The 16,078-nt window shown below is 29.4% G+C and overlaps 2 protein-coding genes across 2 annotated transcripts; one reads left to right on the top strand and one right to left on the bottom strand.

Moving 5' to 3' along the window:
* Positions 1-2,079: 2,079 nt before the first annotated feature.
* LOC110825325 (FAF-like protein (DUF3049)) lies at positions 2,080-4,019 on the bottom strand. The gene has a single exon (XM_022055775.2). The coding sequence runs from the start codon at positions 3,894-3,896 to the stop codon at positions 2,361-2,363; it is 1,536 nt and encodes a 511-aa protein (XP_021911467.1). The 5' UTR covers positions 3,897-4,019; the 3' UTR covers positions 2,080-2,360.
* A 6,483-nt stretch (positions 4,020-10,502) lies between these two features.
* On the top strand, positions 10,503-10,886 carry LOC110811397 (uncharacterized). The gene has a single exon (XM_022037934.2). The coding sequence runs from the start codon at positions 10,503-10,505 to the stop codon at positions 10,884-10,886; it is 384 nt and encodes a 127-aa protein (XP_021893626.2).
* Positions 10,887-16,078: the final 5,192 nt, after the last annotated feature.

Raw genomic sequence — 16,078 nt, 5'->3', positions numbered from 1 at the left:
CGTACTGAAATTAATAACATTCAAGATTACGTAGGTTTATACACAAAATATCATTTTTTTTTTACTCTCTCTTTAGTTCTATGTTTTTTTATTTTTACGAGGTCTTTCTCTATTAGTAAATATTTTCGAAAAATTCCATTTATTCTGATGCGGATAAGAGGCATATTTATATTTTTTGGTTTCAATAGAACTCCTGATATCTATTAAAAATTCAAGATTATCAATATATTTATTTTTAAATAAGAGTTTCTTAACGTATTAATCAATAAGAAGAGAGAGAGAGAGAGACTAAATAGTTAAATGATATATTACTAATCGAAAATCGTTGAAGATTATCAATTAATAAATCATCGATTAGCTTAATCTTCAGTCAGAATATATAGTTTAACATATACTCCAAAAGAACCGATAAAAATGAAGTTTATGATGTTACGTTTTTCATAAACGTATAATCGATAAAAAAATTCTTATAGATAGCTGCATCATAGGTAAACACCACTTGAGATTTTGTGTGACCGGTCAAAACTTGATCTAAACTTTTATTTGATTTATTATCATTAAAATAGCAAATCCGAAAAACCCATAAAGTAAATTGAGGTATATAATTAGTTAGAATAAATAAAAAATAAAGTTATAATTTGTAGCTTTTTTTTTATATTATATCTAATGTATATATACTATGATAGAAGTATATAGAATAATGTTATCGTCAAATTAATAGATCTGTAAAACTGAAATACAAGAGAATGTCTTCATTTGTTAATAAAATTTGATTTAATTCGTTGTTCATAATTCAACTATAATAATCTAACTATATAATATTCTATAAGTATGTTTATTATTGTTATACTACGTACGTACTGATTAGATTCTAAATTTTCTTGTATACCTAATAAATTTTTACTAATGATTCTATGAAATAATTTTGTAACTCTTTTAAAGTTACAATCAATTTGAAAGTTTGAAAATAGATTTGTGGTGATTTTTTTTTTTTGATAAATTAAAATATAAGTTTAGATTTTTAATCCGTAATAACCGTTCCGACTAAAATAGTATAATTATTATATAATTTTTTTTAATCAAAAATTAATATAGACTCGTTAAAACCTAATTTAATTTTTTTATTACTGCAATCTAATTAATATAGTAGTAACTAAAAATTTATAAAGAGTTTATTAATACAAATTATTACTCTTAAAGAATATACATGTGTACGTGTCGGCTTGTGATTGGTTGATATGTAATAGAATATATATATATTCATTAATTTTTAAGGGTAAGGAATCATTCCCATATTTGCTTATTTTCATTATATATTCCTTTGTCTTCATTATTTAATAAAGAGCATTATTACTATACATTATTCTATTAAATATAAATTTAATTCAAAAAAATTAAAAATAAATAAATAAATAAATAAAATAAATTTCCAAATCATGAAAATTTAAAATTTAAAATAAATTTCTTAAGATAATATTAAAAATTCAACTCTTATATATCGTTAAAATACATATATTATTACGTTTTATTAAAAATATTATATTTTTACTATATTTTAATTTATGATCGCTTAATTTAATTATTTGGGTATTTATTAAAATAGTATATCTAATATAATTATACTATATTTTTTACTTTTATTATTATTGTGATTATTATTTATTACTATTTTAATCATAAGTTGTTATCATCAATATTTGACATCATGTTAATATGCTTAGTAGAAAAATCTATAGCTATATATATATATATATATGAAGTCTGATGAATAACTTTACCCTAACTGCAGGAGCAGGCAAGATCAAGGGTGGATCATGGTGTTTCCAAAATGAACATCAATTAGGCCAGATGTGACTGCTACTGCCATCCCATTGGCCAAGACAATATGCAAATACATATAAACATATACACACACACACACATATATATATATATAATAAAAGCCACCATAGTGCAATTACTTTGAAAAGCAACAAGACAAGACAGTCCACCAAGACAAAGATGATGACAAGATTTTCCTTAACACCTAAAGAAAATATAATCATAATATATATTATATAATAATATTTATACAATATATTTATAATCATAATATATATTTGTGTCATGTATTTTCAAATATTTCTTCAAAAAAGACAAAGACAAAGAGTAGTTTTCTTCACTGTCTCCCTTCCCTTGTGCTTTATTTGACTACAGCCAAACCCCTCATGAGAGTGGGCATAGAAAAACAAGGAGAGACCAAAAGGTAAAAAAAAAAACATGTAGGGTAATAAGATCATAGTGGGTGTGGTAATAGTAATTTTTAAAAATCATAATTAACAGTTTAGTTTAGGGTAAATATTCTTCTTCCTTGATCAGATTCAAGATGTGGCTATGCAGTAAGGCTCCCAGAATATAATTGACCTCCTTGGCTCTTTACACCCTTTCGTCATCCGCACCAAGTACTCGCCCTTTTCGTTCTCTCGCAAAACCATCAATCCGTCTCCTTGTTGTTGTTGTTGTTGTTGTTCGTAACCTGTCGTTGGATTCTTACCGGACGGCGAGTGATGGGGAATTGGGTTAAAGACATTGGTTATGGGCTTGGGCCTCTTCCAGTAGTACTCGTAAGCGTTCAACGACGAGGCGGCCGTTGTCACGGTTACCGGAGATCGTGGAGACGGGATAAGCCGACCGACGCGCGGACGCGGAGGAAGTGATTGGGCTAGTGGAGTGGCTGTTGGGTCTAGTTTGTCAATCACTATATCCTCCTCAAACTTGACTATTTCATTAATTTTTTTAGGCCATGTTTGGTTTCTGTTGTTTACCAAACCCATGGGCTTATTATTCACCATAAGAGCCAGCCTGTGAAAATTTATTACCCCACTTGGTAACTTCGTTTCTTCCTCCTCTGTTTCTTCTTCTTCTTCTTCTTCTTCTTCATCTGTTTCGGTCTCTTCATCTTCTTCTCCGAAGTTTTCGAGTTCGAGCTCGTCAAACTGAAACGATTCGTCTTCGTCTTCGTCCTCGTCCTCGTCTTCGGGTTCGATCATTTCAGGAGAATTGAAGGTGAGGACAAGGCGGCCGTCTTGGCGTTCTGCACGAAAGTTGTTCTGTGAAGGAACAGAGACAGCTTCAAGAACCAACCGGCCATTATCACGAACTGTTCTCATGCGGAGAGAAGCTCCGTCTTGACGAGTCAGAGAAGGAATTGGAGGAGGAAAAGATCTTTCTGGCAATTTCTTGTACTTAGAAGTATAAATTCTTGGTGCTTTTTCGACATAAAAACCTTCAAAGCTCTGTTGTTGTTCATGTCGTTGATCTTGATCTTCTTTATCTTCCTCCATGTCACCAGTTTCAGAAGACGGGTAAGATGAGAACCCATCAGACCCGGTTTCGGATCCAAGAGACTCTGTGCAGATTTGAAGACTTTTTTCACTCAACGAGCTGGCCGATCTTTTCACCAGAGGATGAATATACGGAGCAGGGAGGTTTTTGTTTGAATCTTGCTGAGATTTCTGGGATAGAATCGAGCTCCATATATCAAATTGAGCTGGGTTTTCAACTTCCTTCTTGCTGGTTTCTTCGTAGTCATCAGACGAACAGGAGTCAGCGATGGACACGAGGAACTGCTCAGACGACGCCGTTTTACAGGAGTTGAGGAATTGTTCGGACGACGCCGTTTCACAGGAGTCAGCTATGGACACAAGGAATTGTTCAGACGACGCCGTTTTCTTCAACCCATGTTGAGAAAGCCATTTTTTAGAAGACATGTCAGCTGAAAGAGTTCTTCTCAGCGAACCAGAGGAAGAAGAAGACCTTTCAGAATCAGAACCAAGAATGGAGATAATCCCCTGTTTCTTAGTAACCAATGCTTCGTCCTCCATTTTGAGAGTTGAAGACAATCGAATAGCAGACATGATTGAAGAGGTGGGTAATGATCAGGGTAATTAAAATACAATGGAAGCAAAAAGCATCCAACAGAGGTCTGGATATGGAGACCACTGGGGGGGGTTGCTTGAGTTGCAAGAGGTGAAGAGAGAAGGAAGACGAAGCAGGTGATGATGGGAATGGGTGGAAGGGGAAGAAGGTGTACATATAGGCGGGCAAAAAGGAAAGGGAACCCTGTCCAGTGGGCCAACCTATACGCACCATGAAAAGACCCCATTTGGTTGTAAATTTTCCCTTATCAGAAACCAGTTGCCTCTTTCAAATTATACTTTTAATAATCACCTTATTTTATATTATAACATTTTTATATAATAATATCACATACTATTTATACACACACACACACATATATATATATATATTATTATATTGTAAATAAATCCACGTGTGAGTTTGTGTTCAGTCAATGACAAAGACTGTAATTTAATCGGTTGTTCATGTATTTGGAGTTAATTTTTTTTTCACCTCACATTTTATCCAATTTCAATTTTAAAAAAAATGAATAATAGTAATTACTAGAGTAAATCTAAGAATTGATATATTGTGTAAATACTCATCCGTCGTCTCTACGTTACAAATTTTGGGATTAATTTTTTAAAATTTTATATTCGAGATTGAATAGTTATATAAATAATAAAATACAAATAAATCAACTTAATATTTTCGTATTCATGATTAGGGTTTTAATATTTTATGAGAAATTTATGGTAATTATGATATGGGTGCTAACGAAGATTTTAAAGATTTACGTGAGAATTATCGAAATATTCCAATCGGGTAATGATATACGTAAAATTCGAAAATATAATCCCGTGATATATATATATATATATAGATTTTTATCATTTAGACATAAGTAACACAATTAATAGATCACATTCAACAATTTATTTTGAAAAAATGTGCATGAATATATATTCTCTTATAAATTTGTATGAATAAATGAGTGAAACTCCTTTCCCCTTTATCATTCTCTGTCGTCTTAACGTAAAAGAAAGGTACAAAATCATTCCATATTTAGTGCTAAATCGCACACGGAGTACGCCTGCATATCTATGAACTATACACACACACACACACACACATATATATATATGTGTGTGTGTGTGTGTATATGTATAAAGGAGAAAGGCTCTAGCGATGAGCGTTCTCCTCCATTACTTTGAGTTGAAATTGGTTTCATGTTTATATTGGGTAAATTCGGTTTTTCCTTTTCTTGGATGAGAAAGAAAACTTCATATGTGCATATATATACATATATATATATATGTATATATTCACAGAGGGAAATGAAACTAATAAAATCAAGAAAGAAAAAATTTGAAAAGAATACGATTCGAGTGGATTATATGAAGATTTTGTATGTACAAATTGTTGTAGGTTAATGAAAGAAACGATGTATGTATAGAATAAAAATGCCGTAGTACCCACTGATCTCTGAAAACAAATAAAGAAGAAGAAAAAAAAAAAAACCCAGTACTAAGAGTACGTTAAATATATGCATACACCTACATATACATACATATATTCTATATATGTATGTAAATATATGAAGGGAAAATGTATGAAAGGGAGGGAGGGAGGGAGGAGCTTCGTTTTGACAAAACGTCGACGTGGCACGCCCTGGAACGCTATAGCGACAAACATCAAGATCAAAAGCTGTATGCCATTTATATATATATATATATATATACGAATTCATATTCATCCATATGATTAAGGGCATTTTTGGGATTTCACTTTTATAATTTTTAATTAGTAAAATTTAATCCAAAAATTAAACAGTGTAAATTTACCGCAGTAATTTTAACGGCGGTAAAAAACCGCCAGTAAAAACTGTTTCCCAATTTCTTGCCCGCTTTAATTGACAAAACGCGTTACATGATTGTTTAAATATATTTTCTTTTTCATGCATGCAAAATATGATTTGATTATTTAGTGAGTTATTCAATGAATTCGAATTCACAACAGTTGAATATATTAATATATATATATATATATATACACACACGCACGCATATATATATATGGGTGTGTGTGTGTGTGTATAATAATAATTTAATATGATGGGATGAAAGTTAAAACTTTAGTTTACAGAATATAAATTATATATTCAAGAAAAAAATTTGGGATTGTGGGAATTAATACCACGTGAGGGTTAAATTTAAAATAAAAAAAATTATTGTATGTAGTAAAAAAGTTGACAAAGATATATATATATATATATTTTACTTCTATAAATAGCATTAATTATATGGTGAAAAATTTAGCCTAATATGATTATGGGATAATGAAATTATTAGATGACGTATAAGTATATATGGTTATAATTATAATTATGAAATATAATAATTTATTAAATGTGATAATTGCTGAATTTAATCATTTCTCAACACTAAAATATAAAAACCCATGTATATGAATTTGGTGATCGAGTGATTCAAGCTAATATATGGGTTTTATAAAGTTATATATATATATATGTGGATGATACATAGAACATATATATGTATATACAATGGTTTAATCATTTCTCACCATTAAAATATAAAAACCCATATACATAGAACATGTATATGAATTTGGTGATCGAGTGACTCAAGCTAATATATGGGTTTTATAAATATATAAGTTTTATATATATGGATGATGTATAGAACATATATGTATATATATATATATATATAATGGTTGATTAATTATTAACTAGAAAAGGGAAAAGAGATAAAAAAAGAATGAAAATACGAAATAGGAAAGGCACAAATTGATGGTGACATAGAGATGAAAATGGCTTAAGGAAGAAGCAAAGGAATCACTTTCAAGAGAACCAACATGATTGGGCGGCCAAAAATTCATCATGAACAAAGAATCCATTCATCCATTACACCATTATATATATATATATACATATATATATATTTGTAAATTATATATATATATATATATGTAAAGGGAGAAAGAATATGGATTTGATTAGTGAACAAAAGGTAATTAAAGAAAAGACGAATCATATAAATGGAAACAAGCAAAGGGGCGTGACGTCTTGATTTTGGGACCCTTCTCCCATTATTATTATTATTATTTATAATTGTCTTCTTCTCTTGAGTTTATAATTGTGATGAGTATTACTTTGTTTTCTTCTGGGTTAGCTTATACGTATACACATACCCTTTTATATATGTGTATGTATATATGTAAACAACAAGAAAATAATACGTACCATCAGTTACATGTATCAAAAGGTGTTGATGTTGATTATGTTTCAAGTGTTCTTCTAATTATTCTTAGAACACATTGATAATTAATTATATTGATTGTATGCATACACAGATAGTATTTTCATCTGGGTTCGCCACAGATCAAGAAGTTAGAGACTATTGGTGAAAACCCACATGTGATTTATCTGCCTAAAATCATTATAAACCATATATATATATATATAACCCTAAAAAACTCAAGCTTGTTTACTATATAATTCAGTATACGTGATGCATATGCTAATCTTGATCTGTGTTTTATTCACAAGTTTTCTTTACTTTTGGCTGCATTACATGGTCGAAAATGGGCCATTTTCATATATATATATATATATATATGTATATATGTATGTATATAAATGGAGTAATTAACTACTAAGTAAAGTTTAACTAACTAAAGCAATGATTAAAACACTTAAAGTGCAAACCAAATTAAAAAGTTAAGGGATTGGTTTCTAATCTGCCATGCATATATGGAGCTCTTTATCTACAAAAGTAAAAATCTAAATCTTCAAAAAGAAAAGTAAAAAAACCCTAATTGAAGACTCTTTTTTTCTCGACAATGAATCATACCATACAACTTCCAACAAATCTTCATAATGAAATTTGATGATATGTTTATACAAAGTGAATGTGTATATATACATAAAGCTGTAGTTATACATTCTTCTATATTTATGTGTGCTGAGTTGAACAGGAAAGAAGTTCTTTCTTTTCAGTTTGCATAAGATCTGTGTTAATTAATGAGCATTAAAAAAGGTAGAGGGAGTTAAATTCAATTTTATGGCTTAATGTGATAAATAACATAAGAATTAACTTAATCAGTAGATTAAAAAAGCAGTTAATTAATTAATTAAGGAGTATAATCTCTCTAATTTCCTACTCTAATTACTATAAATTATTCCTTAGTCGGGAATTTTTTCTCAATTAGTCCTCTTCCATCGCTACTCGGAAAAAGAATCGAATCAGACTCCAATAAATCAATAATGTCAAGCAAAACTCAACAACTGATCCTCCTGCTCCTCGTTGCGGCAACATTTTGTAATAGCAGTCCGCTATCCTCGCCACCAAAAGCAAGACCCAAGGTGCCGCTAAAGCCCTTGTGGATGCCGCCGCCAACAAGCTGGCTAGGGCCGCAAACGAGGTTTTCGCTGCAACCGTATCCATGGCGCGAGCCGGAGGTTAGGCTCTGGAGGTTCCTCGAGTGCTACGGGCCTTTGACATTCATCAGTGGGTGCGCGGGGTCTATTTTTTATTTTCCGCAAACCGACAATCCTAACCCTAATTGCTGCAAAGCGTTGGAAGAAGTTGATAAAAACTGTTGGAATCGTACAAACCCAACAGCGCCGGAGGTTCCGTTGCGAATCTGGAATTTCTGCATCCTTAGCCCCGCATCTTCGCCGACAGTTTAAGTTAATTTTGTTCACTTGGATAAAAAACAGATGGTTTCCTTTTGAATAATAAATAATTTATATAACATGGTAAATAATTAATTAATTCATGATTTTTCTTTTTAAATAACAATTTATATATTTTATAATTAATTAAATATCTATCCCGTATTATATACAGATTACAATTTAAAAAATTAATTATACAATATTAATTTTAGAACTTGCATAACTCTATTATGTAAATAAAGTTTTTTGGGAACAACTCAACAATATTCTTTTTTTTTTTGCTAAAAAGAGAGACAAAAACCCTATAAAAAAAACTAAGTGCTCCTCGAACACATTCTCTGCCAAAAAAACTCCCATGATGTTGTTCGTGATAAGTTATTGAAGATCACCTGACACATGAGCATGCGGATAAAAATTAAGTTGCAATGAGAAGCTAAAATTCGCCAACTAATAGCGCATTTACTCCCTTCGTGATATGCATGTTAAACTTTGATTCGTTAATCATTCAATAATAAGTACTTGGTATCACGAACGATAGCAGTATAAGTATTAATGCAATAATCATCATTGATAAGCAATTGCACAGTCAGAGAACTATTTATCTCAAAAATAATATTGCGGTATCCAACATTCTATGCTGGTGGGAGACCATTTAAGACCTCCCAAAACTCGGCCTGCAACACAGAGCACTTACCAATTTTTCCATTAAAACTTCCCAAGTGTCCTCCATCCTCGTCCCTGATAAGACCATTACGGTAGGAAAAATTCATGTTAGCACGATGGGCTCCATCGGTGTTCACTTTAACCTACTGGACAATATTTATTTATGGTAAAAGAACGTCAAATCATTCGTTATCACATTCAATGCGTACATATCTATATATATATATATGTGAATTAAGTAATTAACTACTAAGTAAAGTTTAACTAACTAAAGCAATGATTAAAACACTTAAAGTGCATACATAATTCAAAAGTTATGTGATTAGTTTCTAATCTACCATGCATATAAACAGCTCTTATCTGCAAAAGTAAACCTAATTCTTCGAAAAGAAAAGTAAAAACCCTAATTAAAGACATTTTTTTCTTGACAATGAATCATACCATGCAACTTCCAACACACTTTCACTATGAAATATTTATATTTATACTTATTTGGTACTAATTATTGAATTAAAGTTTCAAACAGTTCACAATTTCATAATCTTATGCTTAATTTCTAATTACATTAATTAATAAACATAAAAAGATTAATTATTAGATTAATATTTTAATCGCTAGATTATAATTTTTCGATAAATTCTAATTTTTTTAATGTTAATAGTGATTTAAATTAAAATACCAATAACTACACCCGATAAAATAATTATTTTTTATAGCTTTTTTGTATAGATTTGAAGTTAATAGGTCAAATTTATGGGGTATGTCAACTAATAATATGTACTTATAAAATATATATTTTACTTAAACTCAAATTAATGAATGTAATCCAACTTATACTATACTATACTGATCAACAATATTGAATTTCTCATGCATACACACGTATATACAAAGTGAATGTATATATATATATACGTAAAGCTGTAGTTATATTTATTTCTATATTTTTGTGTATTGAATTTGAACAGGAAAATGGTACTTTTTTTTTCATATACATATATATATATTCAGTTTCTATAAGATGTTAATTAATGGCCATTAAAAGTTGTAGGGAGTTAAATTCCCCAAAAATTAATTTAATTAATTCCTTAAGAAAAGGGGTTAAGTAATTAATTAAGGAGAATAATCCCTCTAATTTCCTACTCTAATTACTATAAATTATTCCTTAATCTTGAAATTTTTTTCTAAGTTAAATCTTCTTCCATCCCTATTTGGAAAAAAAGGAATTAAACAAGACTCCGAAAAAAAATCAATGATGTCGAGCAAAGCTCACCGAGCGATCATCCTGCTTCTCGTTGCGGCAACATTGTGTAACAGCAGCCTGTTGTCCTTGCCATCAGAAAAGAGTTTCAAGCTGCCGCCAAAGGGCTTCACGGTGTCGCTTCCAGAGCGCCAGCCGCGGATTAGGCGTGGGAGGTTCTTGGAGTGCTACTTGCCTTTGGTTGGCGTTAGCGGTTGTGTGCAGTCTGTTTTCTTTTCCCCGCAATCCAGCCATCCTAGCCCTCTTTGCTGCAAAGCGTTGGAAGAAGTCGATAAAAACTGTTGGAATCGTAGGGATCCAATAGAGCAGGAGGTTCCGTCGCAAATCTGGAATTTTTGTGGCCTTAGCCCTACACCTTCACCGACAGTTTTAAATTAATTTATTCATGATTTTTCTTTTTGAACTAAAATTTATATGTGTTATAAGTAATTAAATTTCTATCCCGTATTATATATATATATATAGGTTATAATTTTAAAAATTACTTACACAATATATATTTAATATAAAAGAATTAATTTTGACTTTTATTATATACAAATTTTATATATATTTTATATTGTAATAAAGAAAATATTACATTTATATATTTTAAAACAAAATAATACTAACTTTTAGACAAGGTTTTACCCTTAATTCATTTTCTAGTTTAGGAATAGGTGACGACATTCTTTGCATAACTTTTAAATTTTTATATGTATATTTAAATTGTTATTAAAAAGATATATACGTACATATATATATATATATGTATATTTGTATAACACATATGTATGTATATATGTATATATATATATATATGTTGGACTAATGCTTTCTGACTCGGCCATTGACGAAATATATTCTTCTCTGTATTTATTATTTGCCATTGTCGGTGACTTCGTGGTTCCATGAACCGTGGACCAATTCGATTAATGTGTTTGATAAATTAACATAAGAAAATGGATTTCTTATTTTTCTAATGTAATTGAGTTTGATAATCAAATGCCTTGTGGAAGAAGGGTGATACATATATGTATATATATATATAGATGTGTGTATCTATATATATATATATATATATATATATATATAGTTTTTCGATTGTTCTGGTTTTTTGACACTACCAGAATAAGAGTACTTGTCACTTACATCTTATGTGAGTTCTATTTTTAAAATTTAAGAAGTATTTTATATTTTAAATATGTATAGTAGAAAATCAATAGAATTATAATATATCGGGTTAAAATTTTTATATTCTATTTGAAGATCACGAGTTCAAATTTTACTAAAAATTTAAAATTTGCCACTCTGATTTCAAGTTTTACTGAAAATTTAGAGTTCATACTTTGAGTTCAAATTTTCTTAAAAATTTAAAATTCGCCACTTTAAATTCAAATTTTATTAAAAATTTAGAGTTTGTCATTTTGAGCTCAAATTTTACTAAAAATTTAGAGTTCGTCACTTCGAGTTTAAATTTTTTTGAAAATTTAGAGTTCGCTGCTTTGAATTCAAATTTCACTGAAAATTTAGAGTTCGTCATTGAGAGTTCAAATTTTATTAAAAATTTAGAGTTCATCACTTCGTACGTGTATTAGATGTTGTCAGTGACCGATTTATAATACTTAATTCAGTAAAATCAAATAATTAACTTACTAATATATTGTAATTAACTTACTAATATATTGATAAATGTACGATGATTAAATTGGATTAAATCTCGACGAATCTATTACATTTTTTAATTAAAAAATATTTTTTTGTAATTAAGTTCTTTTAATTAAGATAATCGTAATGAATTAAAAATATGGATTAGCTTTTTTGACCATAAAAAGAAGTGTATATATATATATATATATATATGTAATTAATCAAAACTATAGTCATACAATTGTTTGATCAATTAAGGTACTAGCTAGGATTCTATAATTTCTCCTAAATTAATTACCTTAATGTATACATTTAATAAAGTAGCTAGGGATTAGGAAGCATAATTTATAAAGTGGACCAAAGTTGGACATCAATATTGACCATACGAGCTTTTCATAATTAATTAATTAATTAATTAATTAATTATGATTAAAATATATAATTAATGGAGTTTGACATTCACGTATAGAATCATTGTGCAAAATGATGGTGGTGATGGAGGATTCCATTAATTAGCTGCTAATTAGAATCTTATCCCACATTTGCTTATGCCTAATTAACTTTATTTAATAATTAATTAATTTTAATTAGTCTTTAATAATAATTAATTTACATATTAAAAACCCATCTTAGCCAAACAGACAATATTGCAGAATATATTAAAGTTGACTTTTAATTGTGTATAGGAATCGTCAATGGAGCCCTTTTAGATAATTATATATCTAATTATTTTAGATTTTTTAAAAGAAAATTATTCAATTCATTATTTTTAAGTATTTATATGTTAAGAACATGCCGTGTATATATATATATATATGTATGTATGTAAGTAATTTCACTTTCTTTTTATCATATAAATGTTGGTGAAAATATTAGGGATGAATGCTAAAATCTTTGAAATTACACTTAAAAAAATTACGTATTTAATTTGAAGGAACTCAGACCTTCAAGGACCAACCTGATCTCTTAGATGGGTTTAGGATCAACTTTCAAGTGACATCGTAAGCCTTTATGATTAATTTAAAGGACCTAAGATATCTTATATATAAATCCATTCTGACCTCATAACTTTTAGAAATTAACCCTCAAAGAGCTCGTAATATTTCAGATGACAAGTCCAAAACCACTATGTAATTGACACTAAATAACCTCAGACACCTTTAAGATTGGCCAAGGTGACCTCACAAATCTTCATGATTAACTCAGGGGACCAACCATATGTTTATCTCTTAACTTTCGGAGACTCACCTTAGTAGACCTTGGATGCCTAAAAGGTTGATCTCAGGGTGTAATAACTCTTAGTTAGAACCTTAGTCTCTTTAAGGATTGATCTCGTAGTGAACTTATAACTCATAGGATTTAATCTAAGCGCTCTTATATATTTGGAGTTTGATAATAGTTTAATCTAATAACTCTTAGAGACGTCTTTATTAAAGTACTTTTTATTAGTAACTCTTTGAGACTAACCCTAAAGAACCTCTAATACCTTAGGACTGACGACATAATTATTTCACAACTCTTGGATACTGATTTTTGGTGATCTTGGATAATTTGGACATTAACCCTAGGGTGATCACATAACTCTTGAAGATTGACTCAGGGAGACTTAAAGTGTCTTAATGACTTATCCAATGTACCTTTATTACTTTTTTAAATTAATTATAATGGACTTTAGACATTTTGAAGAACTAATTCTGATGTCACATCATAACATTATATAATATTAATGTAACTGACCTTATATATCTTGGTAATTAAAGACCTCATAACCTATAATTGTTTCATAACCCCTAATAACTCTAAAAGGACCTCAAACACCTTTAAGTGTAGTGGCTCCAATAACATCTCAAGTGCTAGATCAACTCTAATAAGATATAAAAGCACCATCTCATTGTGCATGTTATATCCAAATCTAACTATAGGTCTCATCTCTCTACTTAGAAATGTCGCTTCAGCTATCAAGGTACTTCATTAACTTATATAGATATGTCATCAAGTCAATACTAGTCTCTTACTAATGACAATTACCATGACCGTAATCACCATGACCCTCCTATTATGATAGGTATTTCAACAGGCATTTTAGTTCTTAGATATAAAGGCTTGAAATGTTAAGCCAAATTTGGAGTATTCCATTCTCGAAAAACTCATTAAGACTTTTTCTACTTCTATTTCACTCTATTCGACATATACTGAATTAAATATTAGAGTACTTTTCGCCCACAAAAAAAAAATGATAATCACTATTTGTTTGCATGTTATGTTAACGGTACAACACTAACTGTAGCCTCCATGTGTCGACCTCTTGAAAATTTTGGATCGTGAAACATATACTAAATCTTTCACGATTTTGATAAAATATCAAATCGGAATTATTAAGCATAAAATCAAATACATTTATCATTTAGGATATAGTTGAAAAAAAGAGTGAGTGGAATAGTATTTATATACCCTTTAATTATAGTATGTATAGTATGCATATATACGTAATAAATATAATAATTTAAAATACATTAATGAATATTTCAGAGATTACTTTATTTAATATTAATGATAAAAAAATAGCATGTTATATTATTAAAATAATAACGAAAAATTCTATAATGATCCAATAGCGGCTAACGTGGAGTCCATAGTGGTCGATGTCAACCTAGCAATGACAATTGTGTTGCATATAATTTTTTATTACTTTAGATTCTAACTTTCATAGATTAATAAGTAATTAATTCAATATATATATATATATATACATACATACATATATGATTTACTACATATCCAAATAATTTTCTAATGCAAGAATGTATACATGCCGGGGCAGACACAAGCATAGTAAAATTTATGATATATATATATATATATATATTTATATGTATATAAATTTAGCTCTAGTATCATATTTAATTCTAACATATAACTATAATATAAAAAATTATATATAACGACACATATATAGTGACACAATATATATATATATATATTTGTCACAATTACCGCACTTGAGCATACGTAGCAAAAAGCCACGAATCCACTTTGCCCTAGCTACTTAGCTATAGACTCACATGAAGGACGAATTTAATTATTATATTATATCTATGTATGTGTTTTTACATTATACATATATACATATATATATATATATGTGTGTGTATGTATATTAAATTGTGTGTGATGGAAGACGTGAAATGAAACGAAACAAAAAGGTGGATTTGAAAAAGTAGGAATTGAAAGAGAGTGCTAAGGAGGTCGCTGCCATGACTTTTCCCATTAAACAATTGTCATAAAAAGAGAGACCGAGCGTTATGGAAAAAGCCCTAATTCTTAATTAAAGATGATTGAGCATATGGTTCTTTCCTTCCTTCCTACAACCTTTTTTCTTTTTTTAAATTATTAAATATAATGTTTTTTTTTAAAAAAATTATAAATTTCTATTCCAGTCAGATATTCCCAACACTCACTTCTCTTTCGCCACGTATAATTTCCACTAGTTTTCATCCACTGACTGTGAATATCTACTTATTTTTCTTACTCTCTCGCGCTTTTACACCACTGTAAAATGTATGAACGCCGATTCTTCGTGTATATGGTTTATTTGTAGACCTAGTTGTAAAGTAATTTATTCGAGTAAGGAGCTCAGGATAAAAGTATTGGTAATGTCTTATCTTAGCTTGATAGAATCTAGAGTAAGGAAATGATGTATCCATCAGAGAGATTAAGGGTTTTGCTTTGACATGTTTTGAAAGTTTAAATTAGACAGAAGGTTCCTGAATAAGTTTGTACTTTGTGGGTTAAACTAGAAAATTTTGAAATAATCTTTTTTTTTTTTTCAGTGCAGATGAAAAAATGAATTGTATATCTATTTATCTTGGTGGAGGTTCTTTGGGTAAGAGTTCCTTTTTCTCTTTGTGGTCCTTACTGTCATCTAGTCTATATGGTTATCG

Source organism: Carica papaya, chromosome 5, assembly GCF_054855325.1.
Source record: "Carica papaya isolate Zhongbai chromosome 5, ASM5485532v1, whole genome shotgun sequence".
NCBI lineage: Eukaryota > Viridiplantae > Streptophyta > Magnoliopsida > Brassicales > Caricaceae > Carica > Carica papaya.
The sequence above is the reverse complement of the archived record's forward strand: the minus strand, read 5'-3'. Positions and strand labels throughout refer to the sequence as shown.